The sequence below is a fragment of the Lynx canadensis genome, chromosome B1 (assembly GCF_007474595.2).
Source record: "Lynx canadensis isolate LIC74 chromosome B1, mLynCan4.pri.v2, whole genome shotgun sequence".
Taxonomy (NCBI): Eukaryota; Metazoa; Chordata; class Mammalia; order Carnivora; family Felidae; genus Lynx; species Lynx canadensis.
In genome coordinates, this window is record NC_044306.2 from 199,529,777 (window position 1) to 199,547,828 (window position 18,052).

The 18,052-nt window shown below is 50.8% G+C and overlaps 1 protein-coding gene across 1 annotated transcript in view; it reads right to left on the minus strand.

Moving 5' to 3' along the window:
- Positions 1–17,517, minus strand: part of OTOP1 (otopetrin 1) — a 35,465-nt gene extending 17,948 nt beyond the window's left edge. Inside the window, 3 exon segments of the mRNA XM_030311962.1 lie at positions 2,283–2,341; positions 6,573–6,709; positions 17,121–17,517. Of these exon segments, the coding sequence (XP_030167822.1) occupies positions 2,283–2,341; positions 6,573–6,709; positions 17,121–17,517 (593 nt within the window).
- Between the last annotated feature and the right edge of the window lie 535 nt (positions 17,518–18,052).

Consider the following 18,052-nt stretch of genomic DNA (forward strand, 5'->3'; position numbering starts at 1 on the left):
TGCTTTCGGCTCAGGTCATGATCCCAGGGTGGTGGGTTTGAGCCCCACGTCGGGCTCTGCACTGAGCACAGAGCCTGCTTGAGACTCTCTCTCTCCCTCTCTCCTGCCCCTTCCCTGCTCTCTCTCTCTCTCTCTAAAAAATAAAAAAATTAAAAAGAAAAAAGGATTGAAAACTGTATTCATGGAAAAACTGTCAGGAAGCAGCCCGCAATGTTAACGGTAGTTACCGCTGGGTGGGGGGCGTCTCAGTCAGCTGGGGCTGCCGTAACAAAACACTCCATTCTTTCTCACGGTTCTGCAGACAGGAAGTCACAGGTCAAGGTGCCAGCACGGTTGGTTTTGGTGAGAGCTCTCCCGTGGCCTCTCTTCTGGGTGTGCAGAGAGGGAGAGACGGAGATCTCTGGTGTCTCTTCCTCTAAGGGCACCAATCCCATGATGGGGGACCCCACCGAGCACATCATCTAAACCTAATTACCCTCCAAACGCCCTGCCTCCAAAGACCATCACCTTGAAGGTTAAGGCTTCGGCATGTGAATTTCGGGGAAACACATTCAGCCCACAAAAGTGGCATTAAGGTGATTCTTAGGTCCTATTGTATCCTTGCAATCTTATCGGTCAAAAAACACAATCCTTAAAAAGCGTCTGTGGGAGGAAGAGCGAAGGATCCACCTGTTCCTCGCTCCCCGGCATGCAAAGTGGGACAAGCCGGGACAGAAATCCCAGGCCTGCCACTTGCACTCTGGAGACATGGGGTAAGTCCCCTAATCTGCTGGGACCTGTGGGCCGCACCCCTTCAAAGCAGGGAAGCGTGGTTCCCATGAGTTACCCTTACAGAGCCCGCGCGCGGATCAAATGTGAGAAAGGGGCCATTAAAGTGCTCTTTGCTGGGTTCTCGGGGCCCAGAACTCATGTGTCCCTGGTTTGTCCATTTCTCTCCACTGGGCGACCACTCAGGGCCGCAGAGGATAGCACGGGCTGCCAGGGCACAGCCCCCGGGACATCCCACCAGGTGCCTGGGGTACCTGGCCCCACATATCCCCGACAGTGTCTTGCCGTGGACCCTACACACAGTAGCAGCTCATTAAATGCTTTGCTGCCTGTTGAGGCTGATCCTTTCTGCATGACGGGATCGGGGAAAGCTATTTCTATTTCAATGGGCTATCAAAATGGTTCTATCCAGGGGTCATCCATAAATCCTTTCCTAACTTTTTTAATGTTTATTTGTTTATTTTGAGACAGAGAGAGAGAGAGAAAACACGAGCAAGGGGAGGGGCAGAGAGAGAGGGAGGGAAAGAGAGAGAAAGAACCCCATGCAGATTCCACACTGCTGACCCGGGGCCCCAGCCCACAAACCGCAAGATCATGACCGAAGCCGAAATCAAGAGTCTGATGCTTAACCGGCTGAGCCACCCAGACGCCCCCATAAATCAATCTTTTAAATATCTGTTGTCATTTCAAATGGTACTGGGGGAGTTTTCTGTTTGTCATGATCTGATAAGAGATCTTTCTATGAAACAAATGCTGATTCTTTGAGTCGGTGGTATGTGGGCACCCAGGGCTTTCTTACGTGATGGTAACACCTTCCATCTAGTTAATTCACTCCCTATCCTATGGATTCTTTCCCTTGATTCTCACAATCACTCGAGAGAAAGGTGACGGAGAGAATGACAGACCCCACGCTTACTGAGCACTTGTTATGCACCAGGAATGTGGTTTATGTCAATCACTTCATTCAGTCGTCAGAGGCTGGCTCTCCTCTCATCCCCATTTACAGATGAGGAAAACAGAGGATCGTAAAGGAAAACGTCACCGACAGCAGAGTCGGAATTCGAACCCACATGGTCCTACTCCCAGGGCCGTCCGTCCCCAGGAAGAGGCGGATGGCGGAGGGTCTCCTCCCCAGGCCAAGAGCACGGGCTTTGCTCATCGGGATGGAAGGGAGAGTTGGTCTCCCATTTAAAACCCAAGCGCAGGGGCGCCTGGGTGGCTCAGTCAGTTAAGTGTCCGACTTCGGCTCAGGTCATGATCTCGTGGTTCACTAGTTCAAGCCCCGCGTCGGGCTGTGTGCTGACAGCTCAGAGCCTGGAGCCTGTTTCGGATTCTGTGTCTCCCTCTCTCCCTCTGACCCTCCCCCTATTCATGCTCTGTCTCTCTCTGTCTCAAAAGTAAATAAACATTAAAAAAAATAAAATAAAACCCAAGCGCAATGGCAGTGATGGGTCTGTGCGTTCTAAACGAACACCAAGTTCAACTGCTTTACTAGCAGTTCCCACACTTTTTACCTTTCCAGGGTTTTGAAAGACTGGATGATATCCTTGGCATGCCCCCAAAGAAAATACACCTAGGAAATAAAGGAAGAAAAGAAAGATGCGTCAGTGAAAACCACTGTCATGTTCGCATACTGAGAAGCTTTGAAACGCACAGAAGCAGAGCGGGGAGATGCTGGGACGTCCGTGAACTCCCATCCCAAGGGTCCCAAGGATGGAAAGTCACCAAGACCCTCTCAGGCAGCAGTGCCACCCCCCCCCCCAGTGGGGACCGCGCTCCGGAGGCGAGACTGCAGGTGTGCGAGAAAGGTGTCGAAGACAGGTTGAGGCTGTCAGCAGGGATGGGGCTTGGGGAGTGGCCGCCTGCCTGTCACGATCCCCGTCACCCCAATTCTATCACCCGTGTTAGGCTTCCTCCGAGAAACACCCAACAAACATTTCCTACACCAGTGGCCAAATGTTGAGGGCTTTTTAAAAAAAAATACTTTCGGGGCGCCTGGGTGGCTCAGTCGGTTGGGCGTCCGACTTCGGCTCAGGTCATGATCTCATTGTTCCGGAGTTCGAGCCCCACGTCCGGCTCTGTGCTGACAGCTCAGAGCCTGGAGCCTGCTTCAGATTCTCTCTCTCTCTCTCTCTCTCTCTCTCTCTCTCTCCCCCCCTCCCCCGCTCATGCTCTGTCTCTCTGTCTCAAAAATAAATTTAAAAAACATTTTTAAATAATAAACAATAAATTTGCCCTGTTCAATCTTCATTTTGCAAGGAAGAGCTATAAAAAAGAAAATCAGACAGCACCAAAGAAAATTCACTTACACATCCTACCTCTTCCACATTGTTTTACCTAAGACTGACTGGGCTGCTCTGAAAACACTTTCAGGGGATGGTCCTTAAAACATCTGACGTCCTAAAAAGACAGAGAGCAGTGGCTCCTGGTAAGGTGCCATTCAGCCCAACAAGAGGGAAAACGCTTGGTAAAAGGATTTATCAATGACTTCCAAGTTAGACAGCTACTTCACTGATACTTTCGTACAGACCACATGGCAACCCCCAAAAAAGTTTATGATGTTTTAAAGTGAAACCTCGGAATAGGATATTCTGCACGTTCTCTGTAAAACTTTGACAAGAATGTGCAGGGAACTACACATTGTTATCTTCCTTCCTGGTTTTTTCAGTAACGTTAAATTACATTTTATTTGTTGAGTTTACTTTTTTACTGTTTATTTTTTGAGAGATAGAGAGAGACAGAGCATGAGCGGGGGAGGGGCAGAGGGGGGGGGGAGACACAGAATCCGAAGCGGGCTCCAGGCTCCGAGCTGTCAGCACAGAGCCCGAAGTGGGGCTGGAACTCACGAACCGCGAGATCATGACCTGAGCCGAAGTCAGATGCCCAACCGACTGAACCCAAAATAAATGTTTTTTTTAAATTACCATGTAATCCAGCAATCCCACTCCTGGGTATATATCCACAGGAACTGAAAGCAGGGTCTCAAAAAGATATTTGTACGCCCATGTTTACAGCAGCGTTGTTCCTAACAGCCAAAAGTAGAAGCAATCCAGTGTCCATCAATGGATGGAGACAGCGTGGCCCATCCATACGATGGAATATTGCTCAGCCTTAAAAAGGAAGGAAATCCTGACACCTGCTACAACACGGATGAGACTTGAAGACATTAAGCTCAGTGAAACAAAGCCAATTGTCACAAAAGGACAAACACCGTATGATCCTACTCATCTGAGGTCCCTAAAGTAGCCAGAGTCGTAGAGACAGAAAGTCGAATAGTGGGCACCGGGGGCTGGGGGAGGAGGGAATCAGTAGTCAGTGTTTAATGGGGACAGAGTTTTAATTTTGCAAGACTAAAGGGTTCTGGAGATCGGTTGCACAACAGTGTGAATATACTCAACACTACTGAACTGTAGCTAAGACAGCAAATGTTATGCTGTATGTAGGTTACCACAATTTAAAAATTCCATTTTTTTTAAATACTGTTTTTCTTTCTCCAGTCATCTAGTGTAGCAATGCCAAGTAGTAAATGTCCGCTAGGTATAGGATGCTTGATGAATTGACTGATAAAATGCCCTAAATTAGGAAGATAGAGATCTGCAACCTACCAAGTAACAGAGTGATATTTTGAAAACTCACATCTGTCCAGGTCATTCCTCTGCCTAAAGTCTTCGATGGCTCCCCATTGCCCTCAAGATATAAAGTTCAAGCTCCTAAGTGGCCATCAGCCTTGGCCAAGTGCTCACTGCAAAGTGCTTTACACACATTAGCACCTTCAATCTTCACAAAACCCCAGGAAGCAGGCGCTCGACAGATGCGAGGCCTGAGACCCAGAGAGGTTAAGTAATTTGCCTGAGCTCACCATCGCAAGTATGAGCCAGAGTCAGATCACCTGACCAGAGTCCATGCGCTTAAGCCCTCTGCTAAACCACGGCTCCGTCTGTGCTGTCGCCCCAGCTCGCCTCCCCCCACGGCCCCACACACCTTCTCCCCGTCATGAGGGAAGACCACACATCCCCCAATATCTCTGACACCCTGCTTTCATTGATACCTCTGGAGCTCTTCCTGGCAGAAACGACCTCTCACCCCAAAGCTGGTGCGCCCTCATCACTGGGTGACTTTGGTCAAAGCATTGAGCCCTGTGTTGTCATCTATATTTGTAATTTGTCCCCATCTGACTGACACCTTGGCAGGGCTCAGACCGTGGCTCTTCGCCCATGCATTCCTAATACTGGGAATACTATTTGTTGGGTTCAGAGGGAAGGAAGGAAGGAAGGAAGGAAGGAAGGAAGGAAGGAAGGGGAAGAAGGGAAGGAAGGAAGGAAGCAAGGAAGGAAAGGAGGAAGGAAGGAAGGAAGGAAGGAAGGAAGGAAGGAAGGAAGGAAAGAAGGATGGAAGGAGAGAGGGAGGGAGGAGGAAAGGAAGGAAGGAAGGGAGTGAAGAAGGAAGGAAAGAAGGAAGGAAGGAAGGAAGGAAGGAAGGAAGGAAGGAAGGAAAGAAGGAAGGAAGAAAGGAAGGAAGGAAGGAAGGAAGGAAGGAAGGAAAGGAGGAAGGAAGAAAGGAAGGAAGGAAGGATGGAAGGAGAGAGGGAGGGAGGAGGAAGAAAGGAAGGAAAGAAGGAAGGAAGGAGAGAGGGAGGGAGGAGGAAGGAAGGAAGGAAGGAAGGAAGGAAAGAAGGATGGAAGGAGAGAGGGAGGGAGGAAGGAAGGAAGGAAGGAAGGAAGGAAGGAAGGAAAGAGGGAGGGAGGAAGGAAGGAAGGAAGGAAGGAAGGAAGGAAGGAGAGAGGGAGGGAGGAGAGAGGGAGGGAGGAGGAAGGAAGGAAGGAAGGAAGGAGAGAGGGAGGGAGGAAGGAAGGAAGGAAGGAAGGAGAGAGGGAGGAAGGAAGGAAGGAAGGAAAGAAGGAAGGAAGGGGAAGGAGGAAGGGAGGAAGGTAAAGAAAGAAGTTCTTTCTGGTCTCACTAAGACTCTCCAAATTGTCACTGGTATCACCATAAGCCTCTGTCATCATGAGATTTGACTCCCCCGAAAGAAGTAGCCAATAAATTGTCAGTGCTTCCATGACAAAACAGCAGAGATCGAGTGCCTTAAAACAACAAAAATGTATTTCCCACGGTCCGAGAGGCCAGCAGTCCAAGATGAAGGTGTGGGCAGGGTTCTCCCGAGCCTCCCTCCCTGGCGTGTGGACGGCCAGCCATCTTCCTGCACTGTCCTCACACCGTCTTCCTTCTCTGTGAGTCTGTGTCCCAATCTTCTCTTCATATAAAGGCGCCAGTTCTATTGGATTAGGACACCCCCCCATGTGACCTCATTTAGCCTTAACGAGCTCCGTAAAGACCAAATCTCCAAAATACAATGTTTCAGTGACCCAGAGGAGTGAGGGTCGTGGCCCAGGGTTTCCTTTGCGGGGGATGACAATGTTCGAAGATTGATTATGGCGATGGTCGCCTAGCTCTGAGAATACACCAAACCACTGGCTTGTACAGCGAAATGGGTGAATTGTACAGTGTGTGAATGACAGCTCAATAAAACCCAATAACATATATGAAAATCCACTCCCGAGCCTTTTCTGGTAGCCTCAAGCTTGGCAAAATGTCCTGACTCTCCATTACAAGGGCCCCCTCATAGGATCCCCACAAAGACAGCCAAGGGGACACAGAGACCCATTTGAGAGCGAAGGCAACGGAAGGACTGAGCCTCGGAGAGGGATTACGCCTCCTCTTGCTGTCTCCCACACCTCCCGTTTCGTGTGCCCTGGGATACACTCCACAGGAGCCGAGGCGACCTACAGAAACATCTTAGGGTTTACCTGGACCAGAGTATGTGCTGCGTGTGTGACAGGGAAGACGCCTTCAGTGGCTGATAAACATTCAGAGAATCCAACGAAGTAGCCAATTTTAAAGCATCCCAGGATGATGGTGATGACCGCGAACAATGTCATGCTACCTAAATTGGGGGGGAGGGGGGCGGGGAGAGCACAGAAACACACATGTGTAAGTGTTGACATGCACGGATGTCGTTTCAGAGTAAATGCCATTAAAACCCTCACCTACGTGGTCAAATGGTTTTTGCAAGGATGCCAAGACCATTCAGGGAGGAAAGGGCAGTCGTTTCTACAGATGGTGCTGGGAAAGTGGCTAATCCAATCATGAAAGAATGAATTTTACCCTGCCTTACACTATATACAAAAATTAACTCCAAATGAATCGAAGACTTAAACGTAAAACCTAAAACATCAAAATGAAAAAACTGTCGGGCCTCAGAGGATACTATTAACCTCCATTAAGAGTGGGAGGAAATAGGGCCACCTGGGTGGCTCAGTTGGTGAAGCACCGGACTTCAGCTCAGGTCATGATCTCACGGTTCGCGAGTTCAAGCCCCACATTGGGCTCTGCGCTGACAGCTCAGAGCCTAGAGCCCGCTTCGGATTCTGTGTCTCCCTCTCTCTCTCTCTCCCCTTCCCCCATTCACGCTCTGTCTCTCTCTCAAACATAAAGAAACATTAAAAAAAAATGTTAACAACTAAGTCGATAAATTTTATGTTGTGTCATACATATTAGAATTAATTACATATATACACAGCAAGACAGTATTGTGTCCTGTTTATCATTGTTCCCACCTGATGCATATCCTGGGGTCTGATAAATGATATACATTCAACAAAGATTAGCCCAATAAACAGAAGGCCTCTAAGAGCTTTTCCCCAAAAAAGATCAGTCTAAGAGTGTCACTGTTCTCCTCAAAAAATCTGTTCTCTGATCTTAAAACCCTGCTCTCTAGAGAAAAAGATGAGGGGCACACAGGCATTCGGGAACCCTTGCACTCTCTGTGCAACTCTTCGGTAAACCTAAAACTTTTCTGAAATAGAAAGCATATTTTTAAAACTGATAGGAAGGGGCATCCATAACGGTGTCACGGAAAGGGCCTGAACTTAGGGAAAGTGAAGAAAGGAAGTATTCTTTGATGGTGTATCTGGCATGGTTTGGACCAAACAATAAACACAAACAAAAAATATGCATAGGAAAAAAAAAGATGGAAAGGAATATACAAAACACATTAAAAAGAAACTTGTAACAAATGAAAATATTAGCAAGAAAAACAGAGTGGTCATGGAGACTTGATCAACGTCAAAGGTCCTCATCTTACTTCTTCTGGGCCAACGTTGGCCGCCATTCACGCCTCCTCTCCCACGAACGGGAGGAAACTGGATCGTGTGTGACAAGCATTGTGGCGAGGTCGAGAGAGAGGACGGGTCCTCACACTGAGCTATAACATTACAGCTCCAACCCAAGAAGCCTCCAGTGAAAAGTAACGCAATCGCCCAGCTCCTTCCCATTGCTCAAAGCCTTATAGAAACAACTCTAAGTCACATTTTTTTTTTGTTTGTTTTTAATCCTGGCAAGCTCCCAGTGAAATCAAAAGCTCAGTAAGGGTGGAGACTCAATCCCGGTGCTTTCAAAAGGTTTGACAAATGCATGGCTCGTTTTGATTACAGGGGAAATAGTGACAGGAGGTGAGGCAGCCTGGCTGGTGTGGCGAGGACACAGGCTGCAGCCCTGGGGACCTGGGCATTGGCTCCGGCTGTGCCCCCGGTGGCATGCGTGAGTTCAGATGAGCCACTTCCCTGCTCCTAGCCTTGGTTTTCCCATCTAGAAAACGAGACCGGTCTCCAGCACTTGCGGGGCTCCACCCCCAGAGTTTCTGCTTCAGTAGGTTTGGGGAGGGGGGTCCAAATTTGCATCTCTAACGAGCTCCCCGGTGGGGCTGACACTGTTGATCTGGGACCCCACCTTGAGAACCACTGGTCTAGAACACCCCTGTCACTGATATTTCAAGAGTTACGATAAATACATCACCTGCCTTCTCATAGTGTTAAAAATCCTTCCTTTATCCATTTATTTATACAACAAATATTTGGGGGATGCCTGCTATGCATCAGGCATTTTGCCAGGGGCTCAAAGGCAAACAAACAAGATTGCTGGAGAATCAACAGATACACATGTGTAATATTGGATAAATTGGGGTGTGCACAAAATGTAGAGGTGCACGCTGGCACCAGACTTCTCATCTGCAGAAATCAGTGGGAGAGTAACTAGAGTCAACTTTAGGGAAAGGACTTCAATGTAAGAACCCTACCTCCAGCCAGCATGTCACCTGCTTGTCAGGGCACAAGACAGAAAGAGATTTGAGGGTATGCAAAATGCTCTTTGTTCCAGGGATGGTCCAGCCACTGTCCCAAGCCCTGGAGACATAAAAAGGGAGATAAAATAAAGTGCCTGCCCTCAGTGAGTTTAACATTCTAGTGGGGGAGACAGAGAATGAGCAAATAAGTAATAAACATAGAAGAAGTGTCAGGAAGTGCAAAGTGTGTGAGGAAAAGTAAAGCAGGAAGACGATTAAAGTTGACGAAGGTCAGAAAGAACTCTCTCAGAAGGTGCCGGCTGAACAGAGAACAGAGGTAGGGGGGGAGGGAGTCATCCACATAACTCGCTGTTTAGCCAAACAGCCTGTGAACCGGGGGAGAGTCCTCATAATGGCAAGCAGTAAATGTAGCAACAGATTGGAGAGGATGATGGATGTATAATGAAAGGAAGAGGGGGAGGGTGAAAATGGATGGATGGATGGATGGATGGATGGATGGATAATGGAAGGAAGAGGGGGAGGGTAAAAATGGATGGATGGATGGATGGATGGATGGATGGATGGATGGACGGACGTATAATGGAAGGAAGAGGGGGAGGGTGAAAATGGATGGATGGATGGATGGATGGATGGATGGATGGACGTATAATGGAAGGAAGAGGGGGAGGGTGAAAATGGATGGATGGATGGATGGATGGATGGACGGACGTATAATGGAAGGAAGAGGGGGAGGGTGAAAATGGATGGATGGATGGATGGATGGATGGATGGACGTATAATGGAAGGAAGAGGGGGAGGGTGAAAATGGATGGACGGATGGAGGATGGATGGAAGATGAATAGTCTAGTAGATAGATAAATTAATTAATAGGAAAGAAAAACAGGATAGTAGAAGTTAAACCCAAATGGATGAAGATACACCAACTGGAAATGTGTGATTTACATGGTCTATGAAAGCTTTGTGATGCAGAGTAAGGTTGGGACAGACTGGGTGGGGAACAGACACAGAAAACCTTTCAGAGATCTCATGGAAAAGAGATAGAGACCAGGTGAAAACAGGGGCAAAGAAAGAAACAAATGGATTCCACAGATCTCTCGTTGGAGCAGAGGCAGCATTGTGCCTTCCTGGGGGAAATGTTAAGGGGTTTTCTGGATAAGAATGGAGTAAAATGCATCTGGTTGTGAGAACAGGAAAGGAAAGTAGCCATTCATTGAATAGAAAGACACAATAAAATGTTCAGGTGCTCCAGGGTTCCTGGCTGGCTCCGTCCGAGGAACGTGGGACTCTTGATCTCGGGGTTGTGGGTTCGAGCCCCGCATCGGGTGCAGACATTACTTAAAAATAAGATCTTTAGGGGCGCCTGGGTGGTTCAGTCAGTTGAGCGTCCGACTTCAGCTCAGGTCATAATCTCACAGTTCATGAGTTCGAGCCCTGCATCGGGCTCTGTGCCGACAGCTCAGAGCCCAGATGGAGCCTGCTTCAGATTCTGTGTCTCCCTCTCTCTCTGCCCTTCCCCTGCTCATACTCTGTCTCTCTCTCTCTCTCAAAAATAAAGATTTTTTTTAATAATAAAATAAAATCTTTAGAAAAAAATGTTCAAGTGCTCCAAAAAGCAAACGTATGCAAAAGGAAAACGAAACAACATGTAAAAGAAACCATAATGGTCGCAAAGAAAACTGGGAACAATAAAGTCAAGCATATAAATCCTTACAGTAAATGGGTACAGGGAATGATCTGAGTCTCCCATTAATTTAGTCAGCAAGGATGGGAATATTGGACTAAAAGCAAAACCTAACTGTTTTATGAATCACACTATTCACTGAGTAGCAAGGGCAGAAAATCAAGGTGTGGACAAAGAGACCATGCAAATGAAGAGAAAGCAGGAAGAGCCATATGGATACCCGACCACATGGAATTGAAGTTAAACGTAGTAAACAGGATGAAGAATCCCTTCATCTTTGTCATCACGCATGAAAAAAAGGCATAATGTATGAGAAAGATATAATAGTCCCTTGTGTGCCAAATAAAATAGAGTTCCCTATTTATAGTATATGTAACTACTTTATTTTTTCAAATTTTTTTTTTCAACGTTTATTTATTTTTGGGACAGAGAGAGACAGAGCATGAACGGGGGAGGGGCAGAGAGAGAGGGAGACACAGAATCGGAAACAGGCTCCAGGCTCTGAGCCATCAGCCCAGAGCCCGACGCGGGGCTCGAACTCACGGACCGCGAGATCGTGACCTGGCTGAAGTCGGACGCTTAACCGACTGCGCCACCCAGGCGCCCCTGTAACTGCTACTTTAAAGAGATCCAATGGAAGATTCCAGAACTAGACTGATCTGGTAGGAGGAAACGTAAGGAAGGACACAGAAGAATTAAGGCACACAATCAGTGAACTTGGTTTTACAGCATCCCTTTGCACACCTCAAGAAGAGAATATATTATTTTGGATGCCGCTAGAATATCATCAGCAAAAATCGACTCGCCTGCGAGAAGACAGTAGGCTGTAGTGGTCAGAGCCTGGCCTCAAATCCTGTTCCCCATCAGTTATTAGTTGATGACTTTCAGTAATTACTTAACTTCTCTATGCCTCAGTTTCCTCATCTGTAAAACGTGATAATAATACGATTGGCTTTCTCTTAGGGATGTAGAGGAGATTAAACGAGTCATTACATTAAAAGTACCTAGCACAGTGCCCCACACGTAGGAAATTCTACAAATGGATGCTTTCATCATTCTTATCATCAATCACAAAGAAAAACAATGAATTCGAACCAATTCGAAGTTTCCCAGCCACGTCACTTGAGAGTAAGCCTAAAAGGTCTCGTGTTGGCAGAGGGGAGAACCCTCCTCTGTGGTAGGCACCCAAATACTCCCTAGGAGTCTGGAACCTTGAACTGTAGACTGTCAGAGGTAGAAGGTCCCACAAAGTCAGTCTATATTCCCGTCTCATGCAAGAATGCTTCCAGTGCATTATGACTAGCGGCCAACTGGTCTCCCATCGGGACATGCCCAGGGCTGGGGGGCTCACCGTCTCTCAACGTACACCCTTCCATCACCAGCTGGGGCTCATATTAGAATGTTCTTCCCTATGCTGAACTGCAGTCAGCCTCCTAGAACTGTCATCCTCTTCCTTGGAGATTCTGTCATCATTCACTCACTCACTCATTCATTCATTCACCCATCCGTTCACTTAGCGATTCAGTAAATCCCAACTGGCACTTGCTACGTGCCAGGCACTGTGCCAGGAGCTCAGGCTATAACGGGGGGCACATGCAGACAGGGGCTCTGCCTCCAAGAGCCCACAATCTGGTGAGATCGACACACCGAATAACACAAACTCCTGCTTGATTCGCGTCAAGAAGGAAATAGAGGACCCTATGAGACCAGACCACCTGGGGTCCACACCTGGTCTGAAGGTATCAGGAAAGGCCTCCCTAAAGAAGTAACTCTGCTTTCCGGGATCTGAAGGATGGTCTGGGGCCGACGGGAGTGAGGTTGTCGCCTCCTCTCCCTTCTGGACTCAACACCCTTTCGTCCCTCCTGGGGCCACCCTTCTGCAGGTGCCCGTGTGATGGTCAGAGGGGGACAAGGCATTCCACGTGCAGTCTGACTTCCTTTCCAATGAACGCCAAACTGGCACCAGCCTTTTGGGCAGCCCCATTATCTTGCTGATGCTGAAATCCTGACATTATGTTTATAGTTTTTTATTAGACAAAAAAAAAATCTCATCCAAAAAATAATATGTAAGAAAACGCATGCAGTTAGGCAAGAGTCTGTCATAGTGACCCCAGGCTGGGTCTTGGGGACCCACCGCTCTCCTTCCCAAGGGAATTGTTCAAACCCCCCACCCCGACGTGTTGTTCTGCTCCAGAAATTTGCTGGGTGTCACTGTCATGCTCAGTTTGCTATATTCTGTGTATTCTTTTATCATTTTAAAATGATTTTTAATGTTTTTTCCCAGACTCCAGCAAAAACAAAAGACCTTCTTCTGGGGATCCTTCCCTAAATCCCTAAACCCTCACCCCCGCCCCCAGCTGTCTTCTGCCTCCCTTCATGCATCTCCTGCACCTACACACTATAGTGCTGAATCATTTATTTCGTAAGATATTTCTCTTATGATGTGCCAGAGGCTCCTAAGCATTTATGTACTAACTCACTGAGTCTCATAATATGTGGTATCATCGTCCCCATTTTACAGATGAGGAAACTGAGGCAGAAGTAAAGCTACATGCCCAGAGAAGGGGCACGCTCTTAGCCTCTGCTGCCCCCTTGTTGTCCGCACCCCTCTGTGCAGGGCCACGTCCGAAGGTCCCGCCAGCCCCAGAGCCCAGCCAATTCTGGGAGCTCAGTCCAGGCCGTCGAACAAAACCAGACCAACATTTCTGCCCAAGCATCACGAAAATTTCCAGGCTGTACACTCGGCTCCCTTCTCTGTTGCTCCCCACAAGTTCCCGGGAGCCTTGACGAAGAAGACAGAAAGCAAACAGGAAGTAGACTTTTGCCTTCTCTGACACCTGTTAGTATCAGGCCATCTGCCCGGAAGCAAGGAGTCTGTCCCTCTTCACCTTCTCACTGTTAAACATTCCCAGTGATGGGGAGCTCAACTGTTGCATCTCTGCGTTCTGTGCCTCGGCCCCTCCCCTGGTGGCCCCCCTCCGCTGCTCTCTGCCGCTGTCCCCCATGGCACCTGCCCCTCTTCTCGCACACACTGGGACCCGCTTACTCACAAGTGGGGACAGCCTGTTTCCCAAACCCATCACCACGTTCCTGACCTTTAACTCGACAGCGGTACAGCCACCACCCGTGAGCTGGTCTGACATAAGCAGCTCACCTCTGCCCCTTCACTTCCAGGCCCTTAAGGGACGACGAGCACGGTGCTGGGAGCAGTCCATTTCTGGGGGCAGCATGCTGGACAGAGATGTAATGTATCATACACATGGGTGGGTCTCATTTTAAGAAAAAAAGTATTGGGGCGCCTGGGTGGCTCAGTCGGTTAAGCAGCCGACTTCGGCTCAGGTCACGATCTCGCGGTCCGTGAGTTCGAGCCCCACGTCAGGCTCTGTGCTGACAGCTCAGGGCCTGGAGCCTGTTTCGGATTCTGTGTCTCCCTCTCTCTCTGACCCTCCTGAATTCATGCTCTGTCTCTCTCTGTCCCAAAAATAAATAAACGTTTAAAAAAAATCTGGGAAAAAAAGTATTATGCAAAAATATGATCTTAGAAAAGGAGTAAATTTGGGGATGATTACTCACAAGCATTACAAAAAAGAGAATCGCTGGGACGTATAATCGAGACAATGCTTCTAACGTGCCTGCATTCTGAACTCACTCAATAAACACAGCTTCATTTCTTATTGTCATTGTTCCCATAATTGTGTGTTGATGACGCTTCTCGGGACTTGAGACAGAACAGTAACAACAAAATCCTACCACTGGTAAGTAAACCACTACAGTCTTTTATGGAACTAGAAACAACTAGGATGTTAATTACATCGTAGTAATTAACAGCCTGAAACAGCTATTCACTGAGTGTGCATATCAATGTACCCACTGGGCTGGCACGAGATAGCCAGGCTGCTGTCATTCCTTCCAGAAAAAACCAATCTCTTTACTTAGCGAACAGAGGAGCTGGATTAATAGCCCCTCATTTCTGCTAAATATTTTAATACATCAATATTATTTGTTCCAAAGGAAATTTTCACTTTCTCATGCTCAGTAGGTGAAGCAGAACGTTTTCTGCTCAAAGAAATGCCTCACAGCCCATACCAAGACCCAAAAACTTTCTCTGAAAACATCAGTGCCCCGAATTTCACAGGCCGGTTCTTTCTCAGAGCCCCGGATGTCTAGGACTGTCACAGAAGCCAGGGCAGAGCTGAGTCAAACCTGTCCTTCCAGCTACGATTCCAAGGAAAACCCCAGGGCTGGCTGGGGCTGACGCATCTCCCATGGCCTCCCCATGTTCTTTCGGGACAGTTAGCCTCTTGCTTTTTGATGAACCGCAGCCCGTTCACAGGGATCACAGTGTTTTGCAAACTGCGTTCAGCTCTTCCCCGAGAAACAACTGGGATTCTCATTTCACTCATGAGGAAACAGGGACTCAGAAGGTGAACGTAGCAGAGGTGGGACACGGAGCCAAGCCTTCCAGAACCACACCATGACCATTAACCACACTCCTCACTTGAATGGTTACGGTATCGTGTTTGTCTCAACGGCCGCCATTTATTGAACACCTGCGATGTGCTCTCTCCATATTTGCCACTACTGGGTGTCTAATAGACATCTGAAAAGTCACGTGTCCGTAAGAGGAAATGTATTTCTTCACCCCCACCCCTGTTCCTCCCTCTGTCTTCCTAATCTTGGGAAACGGCACCACCATTCAGCCACTGACTGAGATCACAAGGCTTCGAGTCTTCCTGGGAAGAGAGAGAGACAGGAGGGAGAGAGGAAGGGCAGGGGAGGGAACGGTGGTAGAAGGAAGGGGCAAGGAGGGAGGGAAGAGGAAGGGAAGAGGTGAGGGAGGGTCAAAGAAAGGAAACTTCCACTACAGGAAAGCCCAGGTGGAAAGCCTACGTGTGTAATCTTTTTTAGCCTGTGTAAATCAGTGTCCTCAAAATAACATTTCATTTCCATTTGTTTGTTTGTTTGATTCAGGCACCGGAAAAGGCATTGGATTCCCTGCCATTCAGAGTCACAAAACCATGAGCCTCCCTCAAACAACCGTTTGCAGAACAGGAATTCGGGCCCAGCCTGGAACTGGGTCCAGTTTTTCCAAAGGCAGGATGAACTAGCCGCAGGCCCTGAGGCTACGAAGCCTGAAATCTCACCCGGTAACGCGGCTCTTATCCAGCCAGCCCTAATACGAGGTGGAAGCCGACACGGAGCAAAACAGGTGCACACAGAGAAAGCCACGGTGGCCAGTGGGAGTTGGGAGCAATTCCCCGGCAGGGCGGCAGGGCGGCAGGGCGGGGCGGAGACGATGGCCCTGGGGCCAGACCTCGGAAGGGAGGTGGGTGGGAAGGAGAGGGGAGGTGTGCTGGGAGCGCAGCCTGAACCCAGCCAGCAGTCACTGGTCCCCCCAAGTGTGTGATTCCTGCTCCCCGCCTGCGGAAACGGGCAGGGTGGGCAGATTATGGCACGTGCCCAAGGTCACGCAAGGACAAGGAAAAGCCACGCTCTCGGGCAGATTTAAAGTCAGACCTGACGAGCGAGCGGCCACGTAGAGATGTGTGATGTGTGTGGTCCCCGCGCAGTGGCACGTACCCGGCCTCTCCGGGGAAGGTATCGCAGGGACTGTGTCCAAGGCGGACTCCCCACTGCCTCCTCCCTTTGACTGCACCCCATCGAGCTCCCTCTCAAGGGCCGAAGCTCCTGGAGGAGGGGAGCCCTCCGATCTTGATGACGTTTCAGTCACCGCGGCCTGACTACCTGGCAAGTGTATTACCCTCCGCGGCCCCAATGCTTGGCCGCTTAGCCACGATTCCATTCGCCCCAGCTGCAGGCACACTCTTAGCGTCTCCTCCACGCCAGACCCGGAGGTGGCTCTAGGACTAAGACCTGAGCCTCACAGAGCTCCCCCAGGGTGGTGGTGGGGCGGGGGGTGGACAGAGATATCAAGAACAGGTCTCCCCAGGGCATGGTGAGGGGTGGGGGAGTGTGGTCAGACCACAAAGAGCAGGGGAAATCAGAAAAGCACCACTGGAGGGGACAGAGTGAGGCCTGCGCCCTGTTCTGCAAGGCAAGGCAGGCGGAAGGCACCGAGGGAGGCGGGAACAGAATATGCAAAGGCATGGAGACCTGAAACCCCGTAATGGGAACTAAGAGCCTCTCGGGAGCCCAGAACGAGGGCAAAGGAGGGGATAACACCAGAGCGCACTGCGGGGGGCTGGTTAGCAGGCCGTGAATGCCAGGACGGGGAGTGCGGCCTCCCTCGTGGCTGCAGGAATTTCAGCCGGGGAGAGACGTGAGCGGGCTCGTGTAGCTGCGGCTCTTGGGACGGGACGTGTGCCGAGGGCCTGACGGCAGAGAGAGAGGAGGCTGCTACAACAGCCCGGGCTTAGCAAAGAAAAAGAGAGAAGGCAGGGAGGCGGGGAGAGCCCGAAACGCGGCGGGGGAAGACGGAGCAGAGGGAAGTCGGGGGAAAGGGCGCCGCCGAGCGGCCGGCGGGCGAGCCGGCGGGCTTGGCGCCGCACCTGCCGGCGGCCGGGAGAGACTCACCGCGGAGCCAGCGCGCGCCGGCGTGCGAGTCCTTGGGGCGGAGGAGGCGGCGGTGCGCGGCGCTGCGGCCCACGTACCACAGCATCCAGAGCAGCTGCAGCAGCATGAGCGCCGTGAGGACGCACAGCAGGTCGCTCTTGCCCACGCCCGAGGCGTGCACGGCCCAGGCCAGCAGGAGCAGCAGCCCCGCCGCGAACACGATCAGCCCGTACTGGCTGCTCAGCGCCTCGGCCAGCTTCTGCGGGACGCTGGCGCGGAGCGCGCCCCGCCGAGGGGCCGGGGACTCGCGCGGGGCCGCGAGCTGGGGCGAGGGGCCGGCCGCGGGCCCCGACGGCACCCTGTCCGGGGCGCTCCCGGCCGCCTGGGGAGAGGCAGGCGCCCCCTGGCCCCCGGGCATCACGGAGTGACCCGCCCGGAGTCTGGTTCCGGGAGTGGCTGCGGGCCCGGGGCCCCACCGGCTGTCCCCACCCCCGCCCTTGCCCTGACGCTCTCTGCCGACCGGTCCCCCTCTCCCGATCGCCCTGCGACACCTGCTCTCCCCGCTTCTTCCCCCCTGCCCTCCCTCGGTCAAGGTGCACAGCCCGGTCCGCTCACCGCCGCCGCCCCCCACCCGCTGACCCCGGGCTGACCCCGGCTGCCTCTTCGCGCTCCTGAAAGCGCACTGCCCACCTCCCGGGACTCCCCAAAGCCCGGGGGCAGCCCTCCCGCCCACTATTTGACCCACGCGGGCCGCTCCCCGCCCCTGACGCCTGGGACCCGGGCCAGCCCTCCCCCGACGTCCCCTCCCCGCGCCCGGCCCGCCCTCCGCTGTCCGCACCCCTGTCCGCTTCGTGGACGCCCGCCCACCCAGCCCTGCCCGGGCGTCACGGAAACCCTGGATGACGACAGGTGCCTCCTGGCTCCCGGGATTGCGGTGGGGGGCCAAGGGTCAC